A 26,103-nucleotide genomic window follows, 5' to 3' on the forward strand; every position below is an offset into this window, starting at 1 on the left:
ATAAATTAATCATCCCCTTATTAAAGCTGTCATAATCTATCTAACTTGTGGTGATACAGGTGATAAGCTTGGGGTAATCACTGAAATATGTTTGCAATACTTTATAACCCTGCTTGCACTAATTAAACCTTCTGGCTGCACTTATGTATACAACTTGTTTAGTGTGCAAAGATGGATTCTCTTTTCCAACATATTGCAGAGATCACTATTCATACTGATTTGCAAAAAGGACCAATTTATACCAGACCTTCCTGGTCTCCAAAGTTTTAAAAAATATCATTTATATAACACCATAAATGTATGTGTACATTATAAACAGGATGTGACTTGTCTGAAGAGCTTACACTTTAATGCCAAATCCTCTACTGATGTAAATTAATATTGCTCATTGAATTCAGAAGATCTATGCTGGTTTACTCTAGCTGAGGATATAGCCCCACAATCAATAGAATCAAATATGATTTCTCTGATATTTTCAAGACAAAGAATCCCAAAGGTGTTTGCAATGCATGACACTGTAACCTTGAAACAGTAATTAAAGCTTCATTGTTTTTTGTTTTTGTTTCCTTGGATGAAATTCAAGGCCCTAAGAACAATTTCTGCCCTGAGTGAAGAGTTGAAGTGGGGCTTAAGTGGTCACTTGCTGTCTGCACTGGGTTGAATTTCACTCCAAACGCATTAATGCTCTTTAGAGAAATTATGCTCCACAGCAGCTATATAATTTCTGTTTGGGTTTACACTGCTATGCAGTCTACATCAAATTAAGGGTGTGTCTACACTTTAAACTGGGGGTTAATTTCTAGCTTGAGACATACCCATGCTAGCTCTGATTGAGCTACTGTGCTAAAAATAGTATCCCTGCCTGGGCGTGAGTGGCAGGAGATGCTAGTTGCTTTATGTACATCTCTGACAGTACCTACTTATGGTGACTAAGCCTCTCCTGCCATTTGTGCTGCCATGGCTCCATTCTAATTTTAACATGCTCACTCAGAGCTACTGCAGGTACGTCTCCTTGAGTTACACCGACAGCTCAAAGTGCAGGTAGATCCTTAAAGTATAAATTTCATAACTGCGTTACCGAGAGACTATCTGAAATCTAGTTCCTCACTTTCTCACCCCCAAAATCCGGAAATGGAACAGATGACTAATTGACATCACAATTGTAGAGCTGGGAAAATTGTTCCAGTCCTTGCATGCATGGCAAACATTCTTTTGATATGCTCTTTAAACAGATTACCCTTTGACTTCCATATGATCTCTTTAGTATAGGAAGTGAAAAATATTTGTGTTAACATGGAGTTGTGAATAAAAATTATGTAAAGTTCATGCATGAGATAATACAGTACATCTGCATTCCACAGCTACAAAGATACAAGCCAAACTTTGCCTTCAATAACTGCAGTGCGGTTCCACAAGTGTAATAATCAGAGCAAAATTTGACTCAGACTCACTATTATAAAGCAAAGAGAATGCAACGTACCAGGTCTAAGCTCCTGAGTTCAACTACCGCCATACATTCATTTATCAGGTTCATATATTGATGGCTAAATGACTTACTGTGATGATTAGCCCCTTTTCCTGGAAATATTTGACCAGTGGAACAGCATTCTGCTTGAAATTAATTAGTCGTCTTTGAGTGGCTTTGAGGTTATCATCAGGTCTCCCTTGCTGTTCCGCACGTTTCAATAACCTTTCTTTCAGCCGCTGATTGGAACAGGCCAGAAACACCACCAAATCTGGAGTGCAGATCTGTAGTGAGGATTATCCAAAAAGACTGTGTTTTAATAAACCATAAACAACAGTAACCTTTTCATGTAAGTCTTAAATATGCTATCCTTGCATATATTAGTTCTGAGCAGCTTGCTGACTTTGACAAACTCAGTAATTCTCAGTTGACTTAGCAGGGTATATATATATAGACATGTATATAGACTCTATATATAGACATGTTTGTCATGTTTTTATTACTAAAAGTTTTCAGTACATTGTAACTAAAATTTAGATCTTAAGAAAAATCAAAATATATAAGTATCCCATATTCCGCAGGAAATCCCTGTGTAGTTTCCAAAAGTAAGTAATTTACTCAATAAGATGGCATTTAAAATACAACAGTCACTATAGAGTTTACTACGGTGCAGAGCCAGAAGACAGGAGACCTGATTTCTGTTCCCAGATCCACTATAAACTTCCTCTGCAACTTCAGAAAATCTTTTATTTTTCCATGGCTCAGTTTCCTTATAGTAAAATGATGATGGTATCATCCAGTTATTCTTGATTCAGAATGTTCTTTTTTTCTCATCTTTTTTTTGTCTGTATGTTAGCACATTTCCATCTCTAGATGTTTCCTAACCCTGACTTGACTATTGCAATCAGTTTTCCCTAAAGCTTTTCCTTTTCCTTAAGTCCTTATGCACTAAAGTTTACAGAGTACAGAATTCTATAGCCAGATGATTCAGCTGCAGCTGGAAGTGAGACCATATCAACCCAATGGTTCCTCAAATTCTGAATTGTCCTTATGATTTTCAAAGCTCTTCATGGACTTTTAGTTACTTTTGTTATCAACTAGAAGTTTCTCAAATGAGAGAGATGCTCACAGAATAAGTAAGACCAGCAGAGTCATGATAGCCATTCATAGAAAAGCTCCTAAAAGTTCTCATGAAACAGGAGTCTTCAGAGCCCACTGTTCATTGCTTTATTCCATATGATAAATACAATGGGGAAAAAATGTCAAAAGCACGTAAGTGGCTTAGATTCTGAATCCTACTGAAAGTTGATGGGACTTAGGCTCCTAAATCACTTAGGTGCTTTTGAAACTGTTACCCAATAGTCTTGATGCCCCTCCAGCCTAAAACACCCATTCTCCTCAGTCTACTGATTCTCATTGGATTGTGAATCCAAAGCATCATGCTCAGCAACCCTACTTAAGCGGTGCTATTTCACAAGATTGACTGGACCCCGCCTTGATTCAAGCCCTTGTCCAGTTGTTCTGCTCTATCTATCTTGAACTTTCTCCTCTTTCTGTAACAAAGCAAGTTGCTTCCCTTTAAATCTTACCAAGAAATCTTTTTCTCTTTAGCCTTTCAGAGTGTGTGATGTTCCTAACTGTTAAGAAAGCTGGGTGCAGATCTCCATCTGACTACAGATTACAAAAGGGTTGTGTGCATTCCCACATACATTTATTTCTGATGTCCCTAAAATTCATTGATAAAATTTTAACTTCGCTGTATAGAGTGTGTAAAATATATGATAATATAATAGTTAATGGTCAAGAGTGTAAGGTACATGGATTATTTCCCATCAAGTTACCTATGTATAAATTGACTTTGTCTGCACTATCTAAATAAGGTAATGTTTAATAACATTAAAGGGGTATCATTAAGCATTCACATGCATTTTACTTATTAAAATGTGGACAGGGAATAATTTACATACCTAAAATAACATGTTTATTAGTATAATCATTCATAAGTAAGCTACTGTAGTCATTAGCACTTTATCTATGGTAGCACCTCCCATCTCAGAATTGTGCAGTGGGTAGGCTGACACGTGAATTAGGCTGACACACCCATATGAGGTTCAGTACCGAAGTTCTGTCATTATTTTACAGGTGGGTAATGTGGAGAGGTCAAGAAGCAAATTTTGAAAAGTGCCCTTTAGTTATGCATGCTTCCATTTTTGGGTGTCCAACTGTAAACATCTTTGACCTGTTTTTTCAGGGATGCTGAGCTCCTGCAGCTCTAGCTGAAGTCAATGGAAGCAACAGCAGCTCACCACCAAAAGAATTAAAATTGAGGCACCCAAAATTGATGTAAACATTTCAAAATTTGAGCCCAAATCACTAGCCTATGGTCATCATGCAGCAAGTCAGCAGCACAGAACCTAGGAAGTACAAAAGGGAAAACTTAGACTAGATAATAGGAACATTTTTAGGACTATAATAACAGTAAGAAAGAAGAAAAAAAGTCAAGGGATACTGAGGCATCACCAGCACTAAGTGGACTAAACTAGATGATTAGAAAAGTTTAAAGATAATTAATTCATTCTTTGTGCCATGGGGTTAACAGGTGGGGGATTGGAACCGAATGACTAAATACAGTCAAATCTAATGATTCTTTAGTACAGAGTGATCTCTGTTGAAGTGACAAGAGCTATTCTGAATGCAAATCAATTAGCAATATTAGTTTTGGTCATTTTTAAGAGGAAATCCATTAGCTTATAATGGAATAATTTATATTTATAATTTTAAAACTCTTTGACATAGCTGACTCAGGTAGAAAACTGCCTATCCTTTCTCTAATCCCCTCCCACAAGTCCAAGACAGTACCCCAACTCCAACAAAATAAAATAAAATTCATATTGTTTCAAGCTATTTTAATTGTGTAGTTAACTAGGTTCTTCTGTCCCTTCCACACACCCTATAATCAAAAGCCAAATTAATTGTGACAGCGGAATTCAGCTGCCACATTAGTGGTTTCAAAGAACATCATTACTCCCAGCACATCCTATGAAAAGTTAATTTCTGTGTTGGACTTCTGTGCAACAGCATTCTGGTAAAAGCAGCTATGTTAAATTCAGGTGGTGGTTGTTAAGCAGGGATACGAAGAAGAACCAGAAGTTGTGGGGTTTTAATGGGCATATAGTAGTAAACAAACCCAATTTACAACATGAGATTTACTCACCCTTGGAGTATTTCCTATGTATTTCTAAGTCATGGAACTGTATGGCTATAGAATGTATGGTGGAAAGGTAGTATCACCTGGTGGGGTGAGCATATTAGTTGTACCCAGAACCTCCACTGCTCTAATCCTGGCTCTGCCACCTTTTTGTACTTGCTAACCAACCTTATGCAAGTCACCTAAAACCTGATCCAGTTTCTGCTGAGAATAGCAGAGGGCCAGTATGGACAGAGACAATATAGTATTTTGGACAAGTAAATAAAATTTTGGCTAACTTTTAACTTACACAGCACATCTCCTGATGGCCACCTGTTCTGGCAGAAGTGAAGAAAGGTGGGCAGAAGGCCATAGCCTCCCCATACTGTCACCGGTTTTTCCTCTCTTTTGGTACTCCAATCCACAGCATCCTAATATAGCCTGGGTTTATCAAGGCCTGCAGCTGTTCCAAGGCCTAGCCAAAGTCCGCAACTCCATGCTTTCTGCTGCATGAGGCCACCACCAGGGCTGCTCAAGTGCAGTGGCTGCAATAGTCTGCCCTAACCTCATGTACAGCATAAAACCGCACACAGAGTAAGCAACAAGAAAAAGATTCCCCAGGAAACCAATAGGTCCCAAAGAAAAAGAGGGAGAGGGTAGGACTGTGTAGTGGCTTAGAGGGCAAAGCAGGAAGATACCTTCTGCCTGGCACCACCTTTTGTGAGCAGCCTTCCCCCCCATGCTCACTAGTCAATGTCAGTGCTTATAAGAAACACTAGATGGCAACTCTCCTAACAAAGGAGAGCTGCCGTGGGCTGGCAAATGCTGTGGCCCAACCAGACAAACTGGGCTCACTGTGAGGGGCCAGCTCCCTTTAGAGTCAATGGAAAGACATATTCTGGGTCTTAGTTTTCTCTTCCAAGTTTTAAAATGAGGATAAAAAGAGGGTACATCACAGTGAATGCTGTGAGGAAGAATTAATTGTTTGCACATTGCTTTTTAAAATGTAAAGCACTATAAAAGTGTTAAGTATTGTTATTGTTAATGTTTTTTTACTAACAACAGTAATAGTGTAGTAAACTTTATGCTGTTAACACCAGAAACCCAGTAGCTAAAGCTGTTTATCCTAAAGCTTTGGCTTTTATGCTTGGAAACACATATCCACTCAGAGAAAATGTCAGTGCAAATAGTAGTTTAAAATTCTCAACACATGAAGCCTATGGTCAAATCAGCAATTCTCTAAAAGGTTTTTTAAAAGGAAATAGTGATTCAAGGTTATAATAGATGTTAACATGTGTGGTGGGACTACAAAATAGATTCTAATTTTTGTGACAGCTCCATTAATACCCCTTATCGGTAGAGTACAAATGTTCAATCAGAAAGCAGTTGAAAAACTGTGCTACAAAATTATGTTAATTAGCATTTCGCCTTGGTATTTGGATGCAAGAAGTGTATTGCTCACAAAAAGATAACATCTCTCTTACATGCAGATACAATTTTTATGGGAAAAGTGCAAAACGCTCCAAATATTAGTGATGACTGCATCTCTTTTCTTCATGAAGCCCTGTGTTTCCTGTTTACCACTTAACCTCAGCCACAGCTATATCTTCAAGAGTATGCATCAGCTATGGCTTCAAGGATGTACATATGAAGAAGGGATGTGACAAATTGCTGTGGACAAAGAGATGTGTGGGAATAATTCACTGATGATAGATATAGGTCCATTACATAAAAATTAGTATGGAAAATATTTTTGCAACAAAAGTTTTTTTCAAAAGTAGTTATAATTTAGTTGAAAATCAGCCTGCTCTTAAGATGCACTCAGAAGTACATTGCTTTGAATTTCCTAACTAGGGGACAGATTGTATTCTGAGGATTAGCATGCAGAAGTGATCCTCCGCATGCAGATCTCTCCAGCCCTGCACAGAAAGAAAAATCCATCATTTCCATACCAGTGCTTCCCCTAATACTCTTCTTTTGGGACTCAAGGATAGCTTTCTGTAGATCCAGCAATCTGTGCACAGGCAAGGAGCAGGAGGGATGCAGATACAGTCAGGAACCCATTGTTCTTGTCATCTTATAGCTTTACACTCACTACCCATCTTTAAAAGTCATAGGTGAGTAGATACCGACTGTCTGGTTCCCAGGAATGGGACCCAGAGGCAGTAGGAAGGCAGAGGGCTTTCATATGGTCAGTCCTGTGTCCCTTGGGGAACTGCCAGGGTTGTGAGCCACACCCCATTTCCCATCATAGGGAGATAAGACCCACTCTCCATTCCTCTGAGGAATACAAAGGAAATCCCAGAAGGGAACTATGGCTGAAAAGACTAAATACGTTTTCTGTTTCCTATTTTAATAGATTCATAGATCCTGAGGCCAGAAGGGAACCACTGTGATCATCTAGTCTGATCTCCTGTATAGCACAAGCCATAGAACTTCCCTAAAATAATTCCTAGGGCATATCTTTCAGAAAAACATCCAGACTTGATTTAAAAAATGTCAGTGAGGGAATCCAACATGACTCTTGGTATATTGTTCCACTGGTTAATTGGTCTCACTGTTAAAAATTCACACCTTATTTCTAGTTTAGTTTCAGCTTCCAACCGTTTGAGTGTGTTACATTTTTCTCTGCTAGATTGAAGAGCCCATTATTAAACATTTGTTCCACATGTAGGTAATATGTAATCAAGTCACCCCTTCATCTTCTCTTTTGTTAAGCTAAATAGACTGTGCTCCTTGAGTCTATTGCTGAGGCATGTTTTCTAATCCTTTAATCATTCTCATGGCTCTTCTCCGAACCCTCTCCAATTTATCAACATCCTGCACCTCTCTCCCATGAAGCTGAAAAAAATATACAAAATGTCTTGGCTCCCAAAGCAGCTGGCACAGTAAAAAGAAAAACTTAAAAGACTGAAGAAAATGTATTTAAAAACTTAGGCAAAAACTTATGCAAAACACGGGGGGAGAGGGAGGGCAGGTTTAATTTATTACAAGGAGGACGCGAAGAATTAACCTCTTGAAGTATTTCCAGAGTTTAACAAATGCTGTTATGTTTGCAAAGCCTTATGCTTCCAGTGGATTTATGCTCCATGATACGTGCCTAGACTGTGCACCGAGGTAGTAAAGATCCAGACTGATTCGGTGCTTGCAAATTATCCTTTCTACATTTGTTCTTAAAATTAAGGACTATCCATATAAAAAGGACATACATATTTTATGTACACAGATAACTAATGTAAGAGTAATTAAGCACTGGAACAAATTACCTAGGGAGGTTGTGGAATCTCCATCATTGGAGGTTTTTAAATACAGGTTAGACAAACGCCTGTCAGGAATTGTCTAGATAATACTTAGTCCTGCCTGAGTGCAGAGGACTGGACTAGATGACCTATCAAGGTTCTTCCAGTCCTACATTTCTATGATTATTTCTATGTTACACACGTATATAACTGTAGCATATGAAAGGGGCCATACTAATTCATACATGACTCAGTACATGAACTGTTAAGACCAATATGTAAAACACATGCTACCTGTATAGTTTTCGTATATGTCATATATTTGTATTCCATGCTTTCTCTTATGCAGGTTTGGAAGGGTACGGGGAAAGGCATCTTACTCATCTGAGGCCTGATCCAAAGCCTTTTAAAGTCAATGGAAAGACTCCATTGATCTGAATGGGTGCTGGATCAGGCAGGGAGTAACTAGAATCACAATGCTTGAATTCTCTGAACTCAAGGGTGGAAGGAATTGTTAAAGGATGAAACTGTGAGAATTTGCATGTATTTTCCTTTGGTAGATGGTAGGAACGAGAAGAGATTGCCTATGTTCATAGTAATTTTCTCATAAATATTACCCAAATCTAAAACCTATAGGCCATTTTCTTTACTTGAGATCCAATCCCTTTGCACTGCACCAGAGGGCCACGTTCTGGCCATATATGTCCAGCAGGGAGTTCCCCTGCTATAGGGGAGCTCCCACTAGCATAAAGTTGGTAGAGGTGGTTCCTGTGCCAGCTGCTCCTGTCCCTGGTGTAGGTGAAGTGTCTAGGGAAGGTGAGGCATGTTGAGATGGGATGTGGCTGTTGTAGGGTAGAATTCCACTACACCTTTCCTCCATTGATGTAGAATCCATTGGAGGCACCATGCCAGTGGTGCAAATTAGAACAATCAGGCGTTCTTCTAAATCTTACTGGCATAGACTGGTGCTCATGGTCAGGGAGCTGGGAATTGCATCCCCAACCCCCACTGAGTGGAGCTCAGCAGAGGAGAAAATCTGGCCATGTGTAGGCATTAGGTATTCTACTATGGGTGACTTGCTTGTTGAGTTTTAAACTAGGCAAAGAACATACAGCTTCAACTCTAAATACAACAGGTGGGTGCAGAATGGTGCCAGTCCTCTTATCTTTTATAATAAATTTTTCTGGTGAGCAAATCCAATTCTTTTTTCAGTACAAGTCTCCTCCTACTTAGACCAGTGTAAATTGGGAGTAAATCTATTGAAGTCAAGGGTATTACTGGAATAAAGCCAGCGTAAATGACAGAGAGGCTTTATAATCTCTAGGGGTACTTTTCATGTCTCCTCTTATTAGTCAGATTGCAATAGTTGCTAGTTAGAAAATTAGATGATTAAACTCTTTTTTCCTCATAGACCAAAAATATATATATCTCACTAATTTGCTTCATTTCTTAATTCCTGGTACATTCTACTGGATACTCATGAGAAAACTTAATTGATAGTTCATGCACACTCATCATTAGATCAATAGTGCATTTAATTCTAATTATACTAATAAAGGTTACTATAAAGTTACTTTATGTCCATTGTGCTGTTACTCCCCATGATAATTACTGATCTGCTGTGTATAATCCCATCTCTGCCGGGTTATTAGACTATTTGCATAATTTTTCTTTTTTGTTTTAGGAAAACAAAAATGTGTTTCCAATTATGCCAAATGATGCATGCTGCTGGAAGGGGGTATGCTGCTAATTTACTTCAGTCTTTCATAACATAGGTGCTACATGGGTAACACAATTGTTTCTCAAACATTCATATAGGTATTTATTCTGATTAGGCCTAGACTGAGAGGTGGGGCAATTGCCTAGTGGGTTAGATCTTCACACCAGCTGGGGGGTCTCTTCTCTCTCAGATACATGTGATCTGAGCATGAAATTCATGCCTGTGCGGAGGGAACTTAAGTGGGATTTAAATGGTATATAAACCATGTGCTGGCTCTCTCTGTGCATATAAATATCATCCTGGATACACTGACTGGGAGCTCAGTTACTTATGACTCTGAAGCAGCCAGCAGGGGCTCAGTAACAAGTGCCAACAGCATTACCTGCTAGTTGGCCTTTCTCCCTGCAGATCAGTATCCCAAACATATAGTCAGCAGCTCTGCCTTTTGCTCTTCCCTCAGTGTAACTCTCACTCCTGGGCAGCAGGCACCTCAAGGCGGGTAACGAGAACACACAGGCAGTGTGTTAGGGAGCAAGGGTTACTGATCATGCAGACCAAGTTTACTCTTCTGTCCAGCTAGACTTTGTCCAGCTAGGCAGGGCTCTTATGCCTTTAGTCAAGTATTAGTCCATTAGGAAACGGTATTTTGGGGCTTGAGCAGCCGGGACAAAGGATACAATGGTAGGGCCAAGAGGAGATAAACAGTTGAATTTGTGGGGGGTAGTGAGCTATTTGAGATGGAGTTTTAGGAATGGGGAAAAACAGGAGAGGAGCGGCAAGAGGAGGAAGATATATAGATTTTTGAGAGGGAAGAGGTAGATTTACTTTCTGGGCAATGGATTTATTTTAGGGGTGATAGATTTGTTTTGCAGAGAAGAGAATCTGTCTCATAACACGATGTGGGTAGTGGTGGGTGTGTAGCTGTTGGAATGAACCAAAATGCACCAAACGCAGGAGGAGTCACTTTCATCATAGATAAATAACAGCATGGCTGAATTCAAGAGAGCTTCTGTTGTTCTGAAGAACAAAATTTTCACCATCCCTCCCCTTTTACTAAGTACTTGCCTTTTGTCATTGAGATTGAAATTCACCCGTCAGTGGATGGTCATAAAATATCTGTGATATAGTGGACTTGTAATTGTTCTGCTCTGCAAATCCCAGCACAGAGAACACAACCAGTGGCCATAAATACCAGCGGGGGGCTGTATAAGGGTTGCAGCCACTATTCCCGTCCAATGGTTTGAGTAACAGACCTAGAGCACCTGTAGTGCTGCCCTGAGCCTGCTCATGGGGAGAACTGAATTCTCGTCCTATACAAGTTCCTACAGTGTTCTCTGCACAAAACCTGTTTCCCTCCAGCATTGTGGAGGGAGCATGGACTCCTCCCTGGGAAAACTGTGTTTGGGAATTAACAGGTTAACCTAATTCATACAAAATGGTTCTCTATAAATTAAGAAAAACAAAAGGCTTCCACTCTTCCGGTTTGCAAAGCACATGTAGAAATGAATGTACATGTTCTCAGAGGCATCTTTAAAAGAACAATATATATATTTGATTGAAATTTAACCTCCTCAAATTAATCCATATTATCTGGCTCACACAACACAATTAAAAATACTTATTCTTTACAACATAATCCTTTTATTTTAACATGGAATTAAACTCTACACTCTTCATTAACATATCTATTAATTGCAATATCTACCCTACATTTCATTTCATTATTGATATATCTACCTGTTAATAAATTCTAGTCAAACTTTGGATGGATTTACTCCTGCTGAGATTAAAAAAAACCTGCTGAACACAGAAGGAAAGAGTGATATATGAGTGAATGAAAATGGAATAAGAGTAATTGAAATTAACTGGAAAATATTGTAATTCTAAACTGTGGTTTTCCTGGGAAGGAAAGACCTACTGTCACCTCAGGGACTGGATGAGAAGGTCAAGCTGCAGTTTCTTCTTCATAGGCTATTTGAGTTCAACTCACCAATCAGAGCCATCGCATTATGGTGTCACTGGAGCTGAAGATACTTAACATGCATGAGCATGCTGCTCCTGTAGGTGACTCGCTGGATTTCAAGCTGACAGGTTAATACTAAGTAAATTGCTTTCACCTCAGCATTTTCCAAAATACGCTTGGAATTTAAAGAACTTTCCAATATTTGCCAATCTAAAGGAAAGTGGAATGCCTGCTTTTAGGTTACTTATTTCTTGAGGCTCAAAGAAAGGACAAACCAGAATTAAATCAGCAGTACTGACAGCCTCAAGCATTCAAAAATAATGAACAAATCTCCAAAAAAAAATCATGAACAAATTTGGGGTTCTTTTTATTTGCTTTTTGGTTCATGTTTTCAAGCTTTTCTCCATGACCAGGAGGGCTAGAAACTTATTTTCATTTAAAACGGCAGCTGAGATTCTCATGTAATCCCATGATTCGAGGAGCTGGAATTTTAAGAATAAGCAGTAATATCACAAATCAAGTTGGCAACACTCATGAAATAGGAAATGGGAGAATCAAAACTGGGCAAGAATCCAAGGCCTTCCTGTGAGAAAAGCTACCTGGGTTAGGATGTGAGATGTTCAGTCACGAGGAGGAGTTAAAGCGGAGAAATACATGCTGTATTTTGGACATAGGCAAGTGGCTCTAAGGAAAACTGTGACTCCGAGTATTCAGAGTCTGATTTTGACACCATACTAGTTTATATCCGTAATAAAATCATTTTAATTAATGGAATTACACCAAGTGGTCATGGCTGCTATTGGGTGCTGAGCACTTTTGCTGCTCAGATACCATGGTGACACGAGCCTCAGTATTACCAAAATTAGAAAAACTAGAAGCCAGTTTATTATTCTAACTAATCCAGTATCTACAGAGGGAGCTGAGACATTTCTGCATAGTCATATGGAGGTTTTGTAGACCAAGAAAATAAAATTGCGCTTCAGTTCTAATTTGAAGAGTCATCTGTTCCTCTGGGCTTTAAGGTGTAAATATGGATGCCATGCAGGGAGGGCTAGCATGACTAGAGATTATTGTTTGGAGGATTGTCTCTCTTCCCCTTGATTTGTAGATCTGAAGTGATACAGAAATAATAGCCACTGGGTAAGGAGACCAAAGCCCTGAGGTAAGTGGGATACCGGGAGGAAGCACGAGCAGGAGCAAGCGAGAGGGCAGGGCTCCTGCCTCATACTGAGAAAGAGGGACGATCTGCGAGTTATCTCAAGTGCCTATACGCAAATGCAAGAAGCCTGGGAAACAAGCAGGGAGAACTGGAAGTCCTGGCACAGTCAAGGAATTATGATGTGATTGGAATAACAGAGACTTGGTGGGATAACTCACATGACTAGAGTACTGTCATGGATGGATATAAACTGTTCAGGAAGGACAGGCAGGGCAGAAAAGATGGGAGAGTTGCACTGTATGTAAGGGAGCAGCAGTATGACTGCTCAGAGCTGAAGTATGAAACTGCAGAAAAACCTGAGTGTCTCTGGATTAAGTTTAGAAGTGTGAGCAACAAGGGTGATGTCGTGGTGGGAGTCTGCTATAGACCACCGGACCAGGGGGATGAGGTGGATGAGGCTTTCTTCCGGCAACTCGCGGAAGCTACTAGATCGCACGCCCTGGTTCTCATGGGAGACTTCAATCACCCTGATATCTGCTGGGAGAGCAATACAGCGGTGCACAGACAATCCAGGAAGTTTTTGGAAAGGGTAGGGGACAATTTCCTGGTGCAAGTGCTGGAGGAACCAACTAGGGGCAGAGCTCTTCTTGACCTGCTGCTCACAAACCGGGAAGAATTAGTAGGGGAAGCTAAAGTGGATGGGAACCTGGGAGGCAGTGACCATGAGATGGTCGAGTTCAGGATCCTGACACAGGGAAGAAAGGGGAGCAGCAGAATACGGACCCTGGACTTCAGAAAAGCAGACTTTGACTCCCTCAGGGAACTGATGGGCAGGATCTCCTGGGAGAATAACATGAAGGGGAAAGGAGTCCAGGAGAGCTGGCTGTATTTTAAAGAATCCTTATTGAGGTTACAGGGACAAACCATCCCAATGTGTAGAAAGAATAGTAAATATGGCAGGCGACCAGCTTGGCTTCACAGTGAAATCCTTGCTGATCTTGAACACAAAAAAGAAGCTTACAAGAAGTGGAAGATTGGACAAATGACCAGGGAAGAGTATAAAAATATTGCTCGAGAATGCAGGAGTGAAACCAGGAAGGCCAAATCACACCTGGAGTTGCAGCTAGCAAGAGATGTTAAGAGTAAGAAGAAGGGTTTCTTCAGGTATGTTAGCAACAAGAAGAAAGTCAAGGGAAGTGTGGGCCCCTTACTGAATGAGGGAGGCAACCGAGTGACAGAGGATGTGGAAAAAGCTAATGTACTCAATGCTTTTTTTGCCTCTGTCTTCACGAACAAGGTCACCTCCCAGACTACTGCAGTGGGCAGCACAGCATGGGGAGGAGGTGACCAGCCCTCTGTGGAGAAAGAAGTGGTTCGGGACTATTTAGAAAAGCTGGACGAGTACAAGTCCATGGGGCCGGATGCACTGCATCCGAGAGTGCTAAAGGAGTTGGTGGATGTGATTGCAGAGCCATTGGCCATTATCTTTGAAAACTCATGGTGATCCGGGGAAGTCCCAGACGACTGGAAAAAGGCTAATGTAGTGCCCATCTTGGAAAAAGGGAAGAAGGAGGATCTTAGGAACTACAGGCCAGTCAGCCTCACCTCAGTCCCTGGAAAAATCATGGAGCAGGTCCTCAAGGAATCAATTCTGAAGCACTTAGAGGAGAGGAAAGTGATCAGGAACAGCCAGCATGGATTCACCAAGGGCAAGTCATGCCTGACTAATCTAATTGCCTTCTATGACGAGATAACTGGCTCTGTGGATGAGGGGAAAGCTGTGGACATGTTGTTCCTTGACTTTAGCAAAGATTTTGACACGGTCTCCCACAGTATTCTTGCCAGCAAGTTAAAGTAGTATGGGCTGGATGAATGGACTATAAGGTGGATAGAAAGTTGGCTAGATTGTCGGGCTCAACGGGTAGTGATCAATGGCTCCATGTCTAGTTGGCAGCCGGTATCAAGTGGAGTGCCCCAAGGGTCGGTCCTCAGGCCGTTTTTGTTCAATATCTTCATAAATGATCTGGAGGATGGTGTGGATTGCACCCTCAGCAAGTTTGCAGATGACACTAAACTGGGAGGAGAGGTAGATACGCTGGAGGGTAGGGATAGGATACAGAGGAACCTGGACAAATAAGAGGATTGGGCCAAAAGAAATCTGATGAAGTTCAACAAGGACAAGTGCAGAGTCCTGCACTTAGGATGGAAGAATCCCATGCACCGCTACAGACTAGGGACCGAATGGCTCGGCAGCAGTTCTGCAGAAAAGGACCTAGGAGATACAGTGGACGAGAAGCTGAATATGAGTTAACAGTGTGCCATTGTTGCCAAGAAGGCCAATGGTATTTGGGATGTATACGTAGGGGCATTGCCAGCAGATCGAGGGACGTGATTGTTCCCCTCTATTCGACATTGGTGAGGCCTCATCTGGAGTACTGTGTCCAGTTTTGGGCCCCACACTACAAGAAGGACATGGAAAAACTGGAAAGAGTCCAGCGGAGGGCAACAAAAATGATTAGGGGACTGGAACACATGACTTATGAGGAGAGGCTGAGGGAACTGGGATTGTTTAGTCTGCGGAAGAGAAGAATGAGGGGGGATTTGATAGCTGCTTTCAACTACCTGAAAGGGGGTTCCAAAGAGGATGGCTCTAGACTGTTCTCAGTGGTAGCAGATGACAGAACAAAGAGTAATGGTCTCAAGTTGCAGTGGGGGAGGTTTAGATTGGATATTAGGAAAAACTTTTTCACTAGGAGGGTGGTGAAACAATGGAATGCGTTACCTAGGGAGGTGGTGGAATCTCCTTCCTTAGATATTTTTAAGGTCAGGCTTGACAAAGCCCTGACTGGGATGATTTAGTTGGGGATTGGCCTGCTTTGAGTAGGGTGTTGGACTAGATGACCTCCTGAGGTTCCTTCCAGCCCTGATATTCTATGATTCTATGGGTACTCTGAAGATGCCCATTTCCTACAGGCATTCTGACTAGCTGAGATGCACTGTGTTTTTGATATAATTCTACATAGTACTACTTTAGGAACATTGTAGCTGTGCGGCACAAACAAGCTGATGGTGGAAACATAACTGGAAGATACTATAATCTCTAAACTATTCCTATGTTCAGGAATATTAGCATTAATAGGGTTTGTTTGGCTCAACTATATTTTGTCCTAGCAAAAAGGGAGCATGTGAAGTTCAGTGAATCAAGCTTTTGGATTAGCCGAAGTGGCAAGAAGAAATGTGTTGAAGTTAGTAGGAGGAAATACATCAGAAGTTTAACTAGAATTCACTATCAATGGGATATTTTAACATAAAAAGTCCATGCAAGAGCAGACATTGTAGTTAATGCTCATACTATAGCATTTTGTAATTTCTTGATTAAGTAAAGAAAAGATTTAAGCCCAAAGAATGCTAACTCTTCATAATTGAGCCATGTGAGCTGGAAAACCAAATAAGTTTAATTTTTAATTAAATACACATAATTTTAATATCAGATATTATGTTAAAGATGCTTCTGAGGATACATGCACTTATTTAACTAATTTCTACATGTGCTTGCAAACAAAAATGGTAGAATGCTTTCCCTACTCTTAGCCTTTGTATTTTATTGGTATGGTGAGCATTTCTGACAATTAGCCATTAGCTTGTCCTTGTAATTGCTGGGCACAAGTCCTTCATTAATGACTTGCATAATGGAGTAGAGTGTAAGCATAGAAAATTTGTGGATGACAGCAACTAGAAGGGGTTGCATGCATTTTGGAGGACAGCATTAGAATTCAAAACGACCTTGAGAAATTGGAGAATTGGTCTGAAATCAATAACATGAAATTCAGTGAAGACGAGTGCAGACTACTACACTCAGGAAGGAAAAAGCAAATGCACAAATACAAACTGGAGAATAACTGGCTAGGTAGCAGTACAGCTGGACCGTGATCAGTTGTTCTCCATGTCCACTGAAGGTACGACAAGAAGTAATTGGCTTAATCTGCAGCAAAGGAGATTGAGGCAGGGGTGAATGTGGGCCGGTATGGGTCGGTACGGCATACCGGTAAGAAATAGCCACCGGTACCGGCCCAAATGCAGCTGACATTAAAGCGCTGCTGCGGCAGCACTTTAACATCACTGCCCCTTCCCCCACTGTTGGTGGCCCTGACGGTAGGGATCCTACTGGCAGAGCCACCGATGGTGGGGGGGAGGATGTAAAAGGGGCAGCCCGGCAATTTAAAAGGGCCTGGGGCTCCCGGCCACCACAGCTGCTACCACGGCAGCAGCCAGAGCCCCAGGCCCTTTTAAAATCACTGCTGGAGCCCCGGGCAACCCAGGCCAGGCAGCGCAGATGGGCTGGCTGGGGGAGGCTAACCCCCAGCCCCGCCCCTTCTGCCCGAGGCCGCACCCCTTCCAGGGACCTGGAGCTGGGCCCCCGTACCAATAAGTCTTCTGTGTTACTTTCACCCCTGGATTTAGGTTAGATATTAAGATAAACTATCTAACTAAGCATTGGAATAGGATTCCAAAGGAGGTTGTGGAATCTCCATCATTGGAGGTTTTTAAGAACAGGTTGGAAAAAACACCTGTCAGCATTGGCCTAGGTACATTTGATCCTGCCTCAGTGTAGTTGGCTAGACTACATGACCACTCTTCCAGCCCTACATTTCTACGATTCTGTAGTGACATTTATACCCTAACACTGCATAGAGGTTAAGTAAATCTCTTTCATTCACGGAACTCTGTAGAGTTGGCGTGTGTATGGCAGATTTCCTCTCTTTGGTCACTATTCTAGCCCATAGCCTAGCAGCCAGTGCCCTTACACACACCCATATGGAAGTTTTGGAGCACCGGATCTTGATAAGAATGGAACCTCTCCTGGCCCACCTCCAGCCTGCAACCAATAACATTCTCCACAGTAGCCTATTCAGAGCCAGTGCAGAGCCTGCCTCTCTGGTGTATCGTAGGTACAGAGGCCCCTTATGCGGGCACTCTATTAAGACATCTTCCTCAGCCTCACTGCCCCACATCTCACAGGCAGAGCAAAGAAAGGGTTCAAATGGCACAGAGCACCTATGCAGGCCCTCTCAGTTTGCCTCTGATGCCAAAAGACCCAATATTGCAAAAATGTTTAATTGAATTAAACAAGGCTGTTTGTTTTTGAAACCTGCCCAGCTTATTGCTCTGTATCCCACCCTCTCCACATCAACTTAATCTCTCTTCCTGCTTTACCCATTCTCTCCAGTTTCCTTTATTTGTATCAATCTCCAATTCCACATAATTTAACCATTTACCCTTTTGCAAAGTCTCCTTGTTCATTCTCTCCTATTTGATCTGATATTATTATGTATGTTCTTGCAATATAATTAGGTCTGTGTAAACAGTGTCAAAAGGAGGGGACTCCAGTGAAAATGCTGCTTTACAAGTGAACACTCCTTTGGTAATTACAAACTTTTACAGGCTGGTACATATCCATCCCCAGCATTCTACAGATTATAACAAATGACAAGGGATGAATTTATTACAACACTATGTTCCCACTTCTCATTGTTGTCCCTCCCCCAAATCCATATGTTATCTATTTCAAGGGATCCTAGAGGGTCATCTATACATCCACTGTACTGTGGCATGTTCTGCATATCCCAATACAAACTCACAATATTTATTATTAATTTCACAGCACCCAGAAGTGTGCAAAGTGCCTTATAGAATAAATAACAAGACACAGCCACTGTTCTAAAGAGTTTAGTCTTGTAATTTTAAATTCAGTGTGATGAATGCTGTTGCCAAACTATAAGGTGGAGATGGGATGAGAAAGAGAAATGGTTGTTAAAAAGATCACCTGTTGTGAGCATGTGTACATCTTGATGGTTCAATTAAATTTAACCTTTTAAAATTTGATTGTAATAACCTAGATGGTGCACCCCTTACTCACACTGGTGGGCACTTACTCCCATGCATAGTCTGATTGACTTCAGAGGAACTGAAGTCAATTGTGTGGTATTCACCAACTGTAGGTATTCACCAACATGAATAAGGGGTACATACTCCAGCCTAATATTTGATTATTTTCATTACTGGGGATTTCACCATTTCCCTTACATTTTCTATTTCCTAATAGATCTTCTAATTAAGAAGTGTCTTCTTATCTAATCAAAATGCCCCTTGCTGCAGCTTCAACTCATTATTTCTCATCTTTTCACTTTTGGCTAATGAGAACAATTTTTCCCTTTCCTTATAAATTATGAATAGCTTCTACACACAGCCATTAAGAAAGCTTAAACATTTATAAGTTGTAGAAAACACGAGTCATGTTTTTAAATTGCAGTCTTATACAAATTACTGTGAAGCATTCAGTAGTTTGTACTTAACAATTCCACTGCACTTTCTACCTAAGGATCTCTAAACACTTTATAAACATTATGAATTTTAGCCTGAAGACTATGCCATCCCTTCAGTTATTATCCTCATGCTACAGAAGAGGGGTCTGAGTCACAGAGAGGGTAAGTGGCTTACTGAAGTTTATCACACAGAAAGTCTGTGGTAGAGCCCAAGTTAGCATTTGTCATCATCCCCCTCTGTTTCCCTAGTCTCCTAGGATCAATGAGAGCTAACAATGTTGCCAGAAGGGTATTTTTAACACATATTAGAGGAACTTTGACAGGACAATTGAATTTTAAAAAAAGCAAATAAGATATATTTGAACACAGCAAAAGAAGAGTTCACAAATGAGCCTTTACCTCTTCCTGCTCCCTTGCTGTGCAGATGGATTTACTTTTCAGTGGCTACCCTCATCACCCCCTCAGGCTTGACAGAGGCATAGTGGTATTAGTCACAACATCTTTAAGAGTGAAATGCACCCCTGCGTAAGGGCTTATAGGCCAAGTGCTGGTCCTATGTACATGGGTTAATTTCACTGTAGGATAGTTGTTGGGGTATGAAGAACCCGTGCAGTGTAGTTCCTGCCTATTCCTCCACTCCCATCTCTTTTCATTCTTCCCTTGCCAACAACAGAATCAAACAACAAAGTCATAGAACCAAGAAGCGTCCTCCGTTTCACCACTAAATCACTGCTTTTAGTTGTATGCCATTTGTCATCATTCATCTGTAAGCTACAATAAACTCTTCAGGGAAGGGACTTTGTTCTCATTGGACCCAGTACAATAAAGAACCTAAGTGGTCTGTTAAATAGTGATAGATTACTCATGCTTAAAGTTAAACACTTGCTTAAATGCTTAGCTGAATCTGGGACCTTGTCTGTAAAATGCCTTATTACTGTTTAATTTTCTCTAGTTCTGTTATTTTTTAAACGTTTAATTGGTTGGTGATAGTGTTTTGAGTTTTTCTCTTTGTCCTGCTTATTAGATTTTAATATACGATTTATCTTTTGTTGTTGACAATCATCAGTGTGTTATACAGTTTTAAAATGTTAATTCTCGGTCTACTCCTGCTATCTCTGCACACTCAAGTTTTCCCTTGATGTTTATGGGAGATTTTAGTGCACAAAGACTGCAGGATCAGACTACATGTTCTTAAAGAAATAAATACATATACAGACTTGGGCAAAAGGCTCATAGTGAGATGAATAAATATGCTGGGCTTGATTCTCAATTACAGTAAGGCTTTGGCAGTGTAATGGGGCCTTAGCCCTTTAAGGCCAAGTTACAATGCTTGAGCAAAAATGTAAAATAGTCTTAGAGCAGTGGTTCTCAACTCTGGTCCACCGCTTGTTCAGGAAAAGTCCCTGGTGTGCTGGGCTGGTTTGTTTACCTGCCACGTCCTCAGATTTGGCCGATCGCGGCTCCCACTGGCTGCGGTTCACCGTTCCAGGCCAATGGGGGCTGCGGGAAGGGTGGCCAGCACATCCCTCGGCCCGCGCTGCTTCCTGCAGCCTCCATTGGCCTGGAGCGGCGAACCGCGGCCAGTGGGAGCCACGATCAGCCAAACCTGCGGATGCAGCAGGTAAACAAACCAGCCTGGCGCACCAGGGGCTTTCCCTGAACAAGCAGTGGACCAGAGTTGAGAACCACTGTCTTAGAGTAAATAAGAATAAGACCCAATTTTTAATGATGTATGTACTTACACTGTATGATCATTATTCTTATATATCTGTAAGTATGTTATGTAATGCATAAACCTTATATATAATGGTCACCTGCCTGGCATAACTCTCTTCAAATAACACCACCCTGCTTACACTAACTGCAATTTTATTATAAAAAGATATTTTAAACAATGTCTACTGAAAACAAAAACTGACTGAATGATGATTCGGACTAAATTTCTATTCTTTTTTTAGTTTCCAAAATAATTAACATTAACCACAAATTTCTCCTTTTTTAATTTATAAGCAAATGTAGCTGGCAGTCAACTGTTTTCCATAATAACTATTTTGTCAGTTTCTTTTAATTTTCTCAATTTGATTTTCTGAACTTCACACAGAATTATACCTTATAAAAGAGCAATAATGAAGAGCCTCATTAGGCTGCTTTCTTTTTGTTACTTCTATTGAGGCAATTCCATTTAGAATTCAAAGTACAGAAATGATAATTAGTGCTTTTAGTGATTATGGAGCACTCTGAAATGGTTTGCTTGAAAAGCACTCTAGAAATGCAATACTGAATTGTAACCTTTGCATATGGCCATAAGGAAATATTACATGTTACAGTGTTTAATCAGAAGATGAAATAACTTTTTGCCTCACAACACTGCACCCAAGTAGAAATTACATTTACATATTTTAGATTAATTAACTTATATACATGTCTATATACATGTCTATGTCATCCAGATAGGACTCTGTACTTTACTACGCAATCATTTTATCTGACTAAATTTAGTCAGACTAAATTGATTTCAATAATCAAAACTAGGCAAGCCAACAGACAACTATTTCTAAAATGAGATGACCACTATTGGATTAAGTGAGCTCACAAAAATGCAGGCAATTTTAATCTTAGCATTTGTTCCAGTCTTTTCAGCACCTCAGAATAACCTTGAGACCATTCCTCCTTGATTGTGAAGGAATTCATTGACTACAATGTGTTTCTCTTAATGAACATTTAAATTGTACAATTAAATATTAAAGGATAACTTTTTTCCCTTCCTAAATGATGTAAGAAAATTGTTAGATTTTTTCCCTTGAACTTGGGAGGATTTTCATTACATCAGCGGGAGGTTAGGCTTATTGGTTCCACTATCACATTCTGTCTTTTTACAGAATTTTCTGTCTTCATACCCTAAAGTATATGCCAAGAAAGTGACCTTTTGTCAATTGTAATTATGTATTTGAAAAGATTTAAAGAGCAATGCTGAGAATCTGCTCATTAATTTCAAGAAGCTTAACAATGATATGAGACACATAAGTTTTCTTAAGAATAAAGACAGTCTCTTACTTGGTCCTCAAAGGAGAGTGCCTGTGCAACATCTCTTGGAAATCCATCAATAACTATGCCTTCTTCTTCAGGAATCTGCATTAATCTCTGCTTTATCTCAGTTATGGTCGTTTCCTTTCATGGAGAGAAATAGTTTTAAAAGTTTGTTGGTGATGCATATTAACGCAGCATGTAAAAATCTTTACAGAATAAATACCAAAAAGATGGTATTTCTTAGGAGAGTTGTACCTGAGGGGCCAGTTCTCCTGTAGTAATAATTTTAGCAATTAGACTCCATTTTCTATTGCTGCTTGTATTGTGGATCTTCTTCCTTAACAATTCACCAACTGATATGTATTCAAATCCATAACGTTCTGCTATTTTCAAACTTTGTGTTCCCTTCCCACTTCCTGGGCCACCTATTGTAAAGATAAGCAAAAAATAGAGCTTTCATTCGGAATGTCAAATTCACTATGACATCTCTGTCATCAGCACCAATTTCCCAATGTACTTTCAAATCAAATCCTACAGTTGTTCCATAGTTAGCACTCTCATCAAAGTTCAGTAGAAGTGGATTTATTGCAGGACTGAACCTAAAGTTAACAATCTAAAATAGAATATTTGCATGAGTCAAAAAAACAGATGAGCTTGTTCTTTCTGGGCTTGATTCTCCATTCACTTACCTCCCTTTACTAACCACTTTAGTGGAGCTTTTCCTGGTTTATACAAGTGTAAGGAAGAAGAGTATCAAGGCCTCTTCTCCATTTCGGTTAAGGAAAGCTATAACAGAATTCAAATGGAGGGACAGATATTCCCTTATTCACATTAAAAATGTACCTTAGTCTACAAGTGGTCCCACTGAAGTCAATGGAACTACTCATGGAATAGGAGTATCAATGTCTATTCCTAAATATGTCTGCAGAAAATTCTAGAGTTTGTAAAATTAACATCCTTCGAAATATTAAATGAGTGGAGAAGGTTTAAGCGAATTGGTATATGTAATGATTTCTGTCAAAGCATACACACTTCAGGTACCCCAAGAATTTTAGAACCATTTAGAATTAGTTTTATTCTTCTGTGTACTTTTTAAAATAAAGTAATACAGTGGAAGCAAATATTAATATCTGAGATAACAGATAACGAACTGGTTATGAGGAATAATGTATCTCTTCCTTATATTACCTATGTTAGTCCCATAAACCTTTCTTAAGGATTTATATAATTAACAAATATCTGTTGGAAAGATTACACCCTAGGATATTTCTCCATATGTGCTACAAAATAGTATGACTTAGGGTTAGATAGTAGTAGCCAGTTTTTATGGGCCAGATTCTGCCATTGAAATCAGTGGGACTACTGGTGGAGTGAGAAACTACTGAGTGAGAATAAGGATGGCAGAATTTAGCCCTATATATATTGTAAGTAATTTTAAATATACTATTATGAATTTGCAAGGCTTTATTTACTGGCAACAGGGTATCTATTTATAAAGCACCTATCAACTGGGAATCAAAACATTTTACAAGGTTTAAAGGTTGAATAGAGTTGCCAAAGAGGGACAGTCAATTCAGTTCCCTATCCTTCAACCGGGAGATTCAAAATCTTCCTGAAATCACCTAACTGCAACAGAGCAATAATTAACAGGCAGAATAAATATAGATAATATTGTCTGATATAGCAAATTTGGTGATGGAGGAAAAAGTTTGCCTTATTCTATCAGAGCTGCACAGGATATTTGATGTGAAGAACTAGGAAAAAGATCACCCATTAATATCCCCTTTATTAATACTGGAAAATCTCAATCTTTACTCCTAAATTTTCAAAAGAGCTGAAAGAAACCACACAGCCTGCTGAACAGAGGAGGGTTTCACTCTTATCCTCAAGAAAACTTTCCTTTGCTATGAAACACATATTAAAAAGGAAGTGCACGCAGTCCTGTATTTCTATGCTTTCATCTTCATTTTGTGCCCAAAAAAATAATTAAGCCACAAATTGTAGGGTATCAAAGGTTCACAACCCCCTTCTCATATCTGAAGTAAGTTTTTATCAGTCAGAAAATTACCCTTATACCAAACTGATTTATGAAACAATGAGTTTATTCTCTGAACTTTTCCTAAGTTAAGAGGACTAGGACAAAATTATTTCCCATGTCAAATAATTATCTATTTTCCTCTTTTGCAGATTTGATGTTCCTAGTTCCTTGGTATGACTTAAGTTGACAAGCATGTTTACAAAGAGGGAGGAAATTGAATTTGGTTGATATTTTTTGGATTAATGTACAGAATTTGAAATGTTGGAGATAGTTTCCAACAGATGATGTATAGATGCATTGAGGATTCTTTGTCCGCTAAGCTTCAGAGCCATTCAATGGGGGCAAGTCAGCCCAATGGCTGAAGTAGCTTTTGTGGGCTGCTTACATAGTTTCCCTTTAGATGGGAAACAGAAAGATCTTCACACAGCACCCTGTCATAAATATAAAGGGAAGGGTAACCACCTTTCTATCCAGAACTATAAAATCTCTCCTGGCCAGAGGCAAAACCCTTTCACCTGTAAAGGGTTAAGAAGCTAAGATAACCTCGCTGGCACCTGACCAAAATGACCAATGAGGAGACAAGATAATTTCAAAGCTGGGCGGGGAGGGGAACAAAGGGTCTGTCTGTCTGTGTGATGCTTTTGCCGGGAACAGATCAGGAATGGAGTATTAGAACTTGTTAGTAAGTAATCTAGCTAGAAATGCATTAGATTTCCTTTTGTTTAAATGGCTCGTAAATAAGTTGTGCTGAATGGAATGTATATTCCTGGTTTTGTGTCTTTTTGTAACTTAAGGTTTTGCCTAGAGGGATTCTCTATGTTTTGAATCTGATTACGCTGTAATGATTTTACATCCTGATTTTACAGAGGTGATTCTTTTACTTTTTCTTTAATTAAAATTCTTCGTCTAAGATCCTGATTGCTTTTTCATTGTTCTTAAGATCCAAGGGTTTGGGTCTGTGTTCACCTATGCAAATTGGTGAGGATTTTTATCAAGCCTTCTCCAGGAAAGGGGGTGTAGGGCTTTGGGGGAAGACGTCTCCAAGTGGCCTTTTTCCCTGTTCTTTGTTTAACATGCTTGGTGGTGGCAGCATAGGGTTCAAGGACAAGGCAAAGTTTGTACCTTGAGGAAGTTTTTAACCTAAGCTGGTAAGAATAAGCTTAGGGGGTCTTTCATGAAGGTCCCCACATCTGTACCCTAGAGTTCAGAGTGGGGAAGGAACCTTGACACACCCATCCCTTGCTCCCTACATGCAATGAGGCAGGAAGCACGCACTGGAGAAAACTCCACCCTGTTCCAGGAGTGCACGCTTACTGTGCATTTCACCTACATCCAGTCTTCACCCACTTCATTTGTGCAATGGAACCACATTGATTCCACTGCATGAGGGCCTTCCATGGCCACAGAGTAGAGAGGCCTGGATTTGCTCTCTTATGAAAAGGACGGCCATCTATTTGTTAAAATAAGAAAAATAAAAGACATTTGTGTTACTTCTCCATCTGCTGAAGGTCATAGAGCTCAAAGCATATGAAGGCTCTGAAATTTTCCCATGTTTTGATTTCTGCATTAGAAAGTAAGATCAACAGGCTGAGGAAAACATCATTGTCTAGCAGCCGTATGAGGGGTATGCACCAGTAGCTATGAAAATGTGATGCTTTTTTGTTTTATGTGTATTGCCCTTTACATTTCTAAGAACTCTCCCTGTGTGCAGAGTTCAGCAGACATTTTGTTCTCAGCGCTTCTGCTGTATATCGTAGAGGAGACACACACAATATCCTCTCTCATGGAGATTGTATTTGTTCCCTTTAATATAAGTCCTTTTAGATTCAGAATCTGATTCTTCACTGCTTTGCACCTTGTGTAGTCATTTACACATATGCAAAGTAAATGCAAAATGGGCACAAAACACTACCACCAGTGTAATTGAGAGGAGAAATCTGATTTGGCAGCAATTTCATTTTGCACAGGTATAAATGACTAGA

The 26,103-nt window shown here is 40.0% G+C and overlaps 1 protein-coding gene across 1 annotated transcript in view; it reads right to left on the reverse strand.

Annotated features, from left to right (window-relative positions):
- The window catches only part of AK5 (adenylate kinase 5), a 148,420-nt gene that overhangs the window by 116,594 nt on the left and 5,723 nt on the right, over positions 1–26,103 (reverse strand). The window contains exons 4-6 of the mRNA XM_084637817.1: positions 22,339–22,508; positions 22,111–22,224; positions 1,558–1,749 (exon numbers count right to left, since the gene is read on the reverse strand). Of these exons, the coding sequence (XP_084493943.1) occupies positions 1,558–1,749; positions 22,111–22,224; positions 22,339–22,508 (476 nt within the window). The remainder of the gene's footprint in view (positions 1–1,557; positions 1,750–22,110; positions 22,225–22,338; positions 22,509–26,103) is intronic.

Source organism: Lepidochelys olivacea (genome assembly GCF_965140295.1).
Source record: "Lepidochelys olivacea isolate rLepOli2 genome assembly, chromosome: 8".
Lineage (NCBI taxonomy): Eukaryota > Metazoa > Chordata > Testudines > Cheloniidae > Lepidochelys > Lepidochelys olivacea.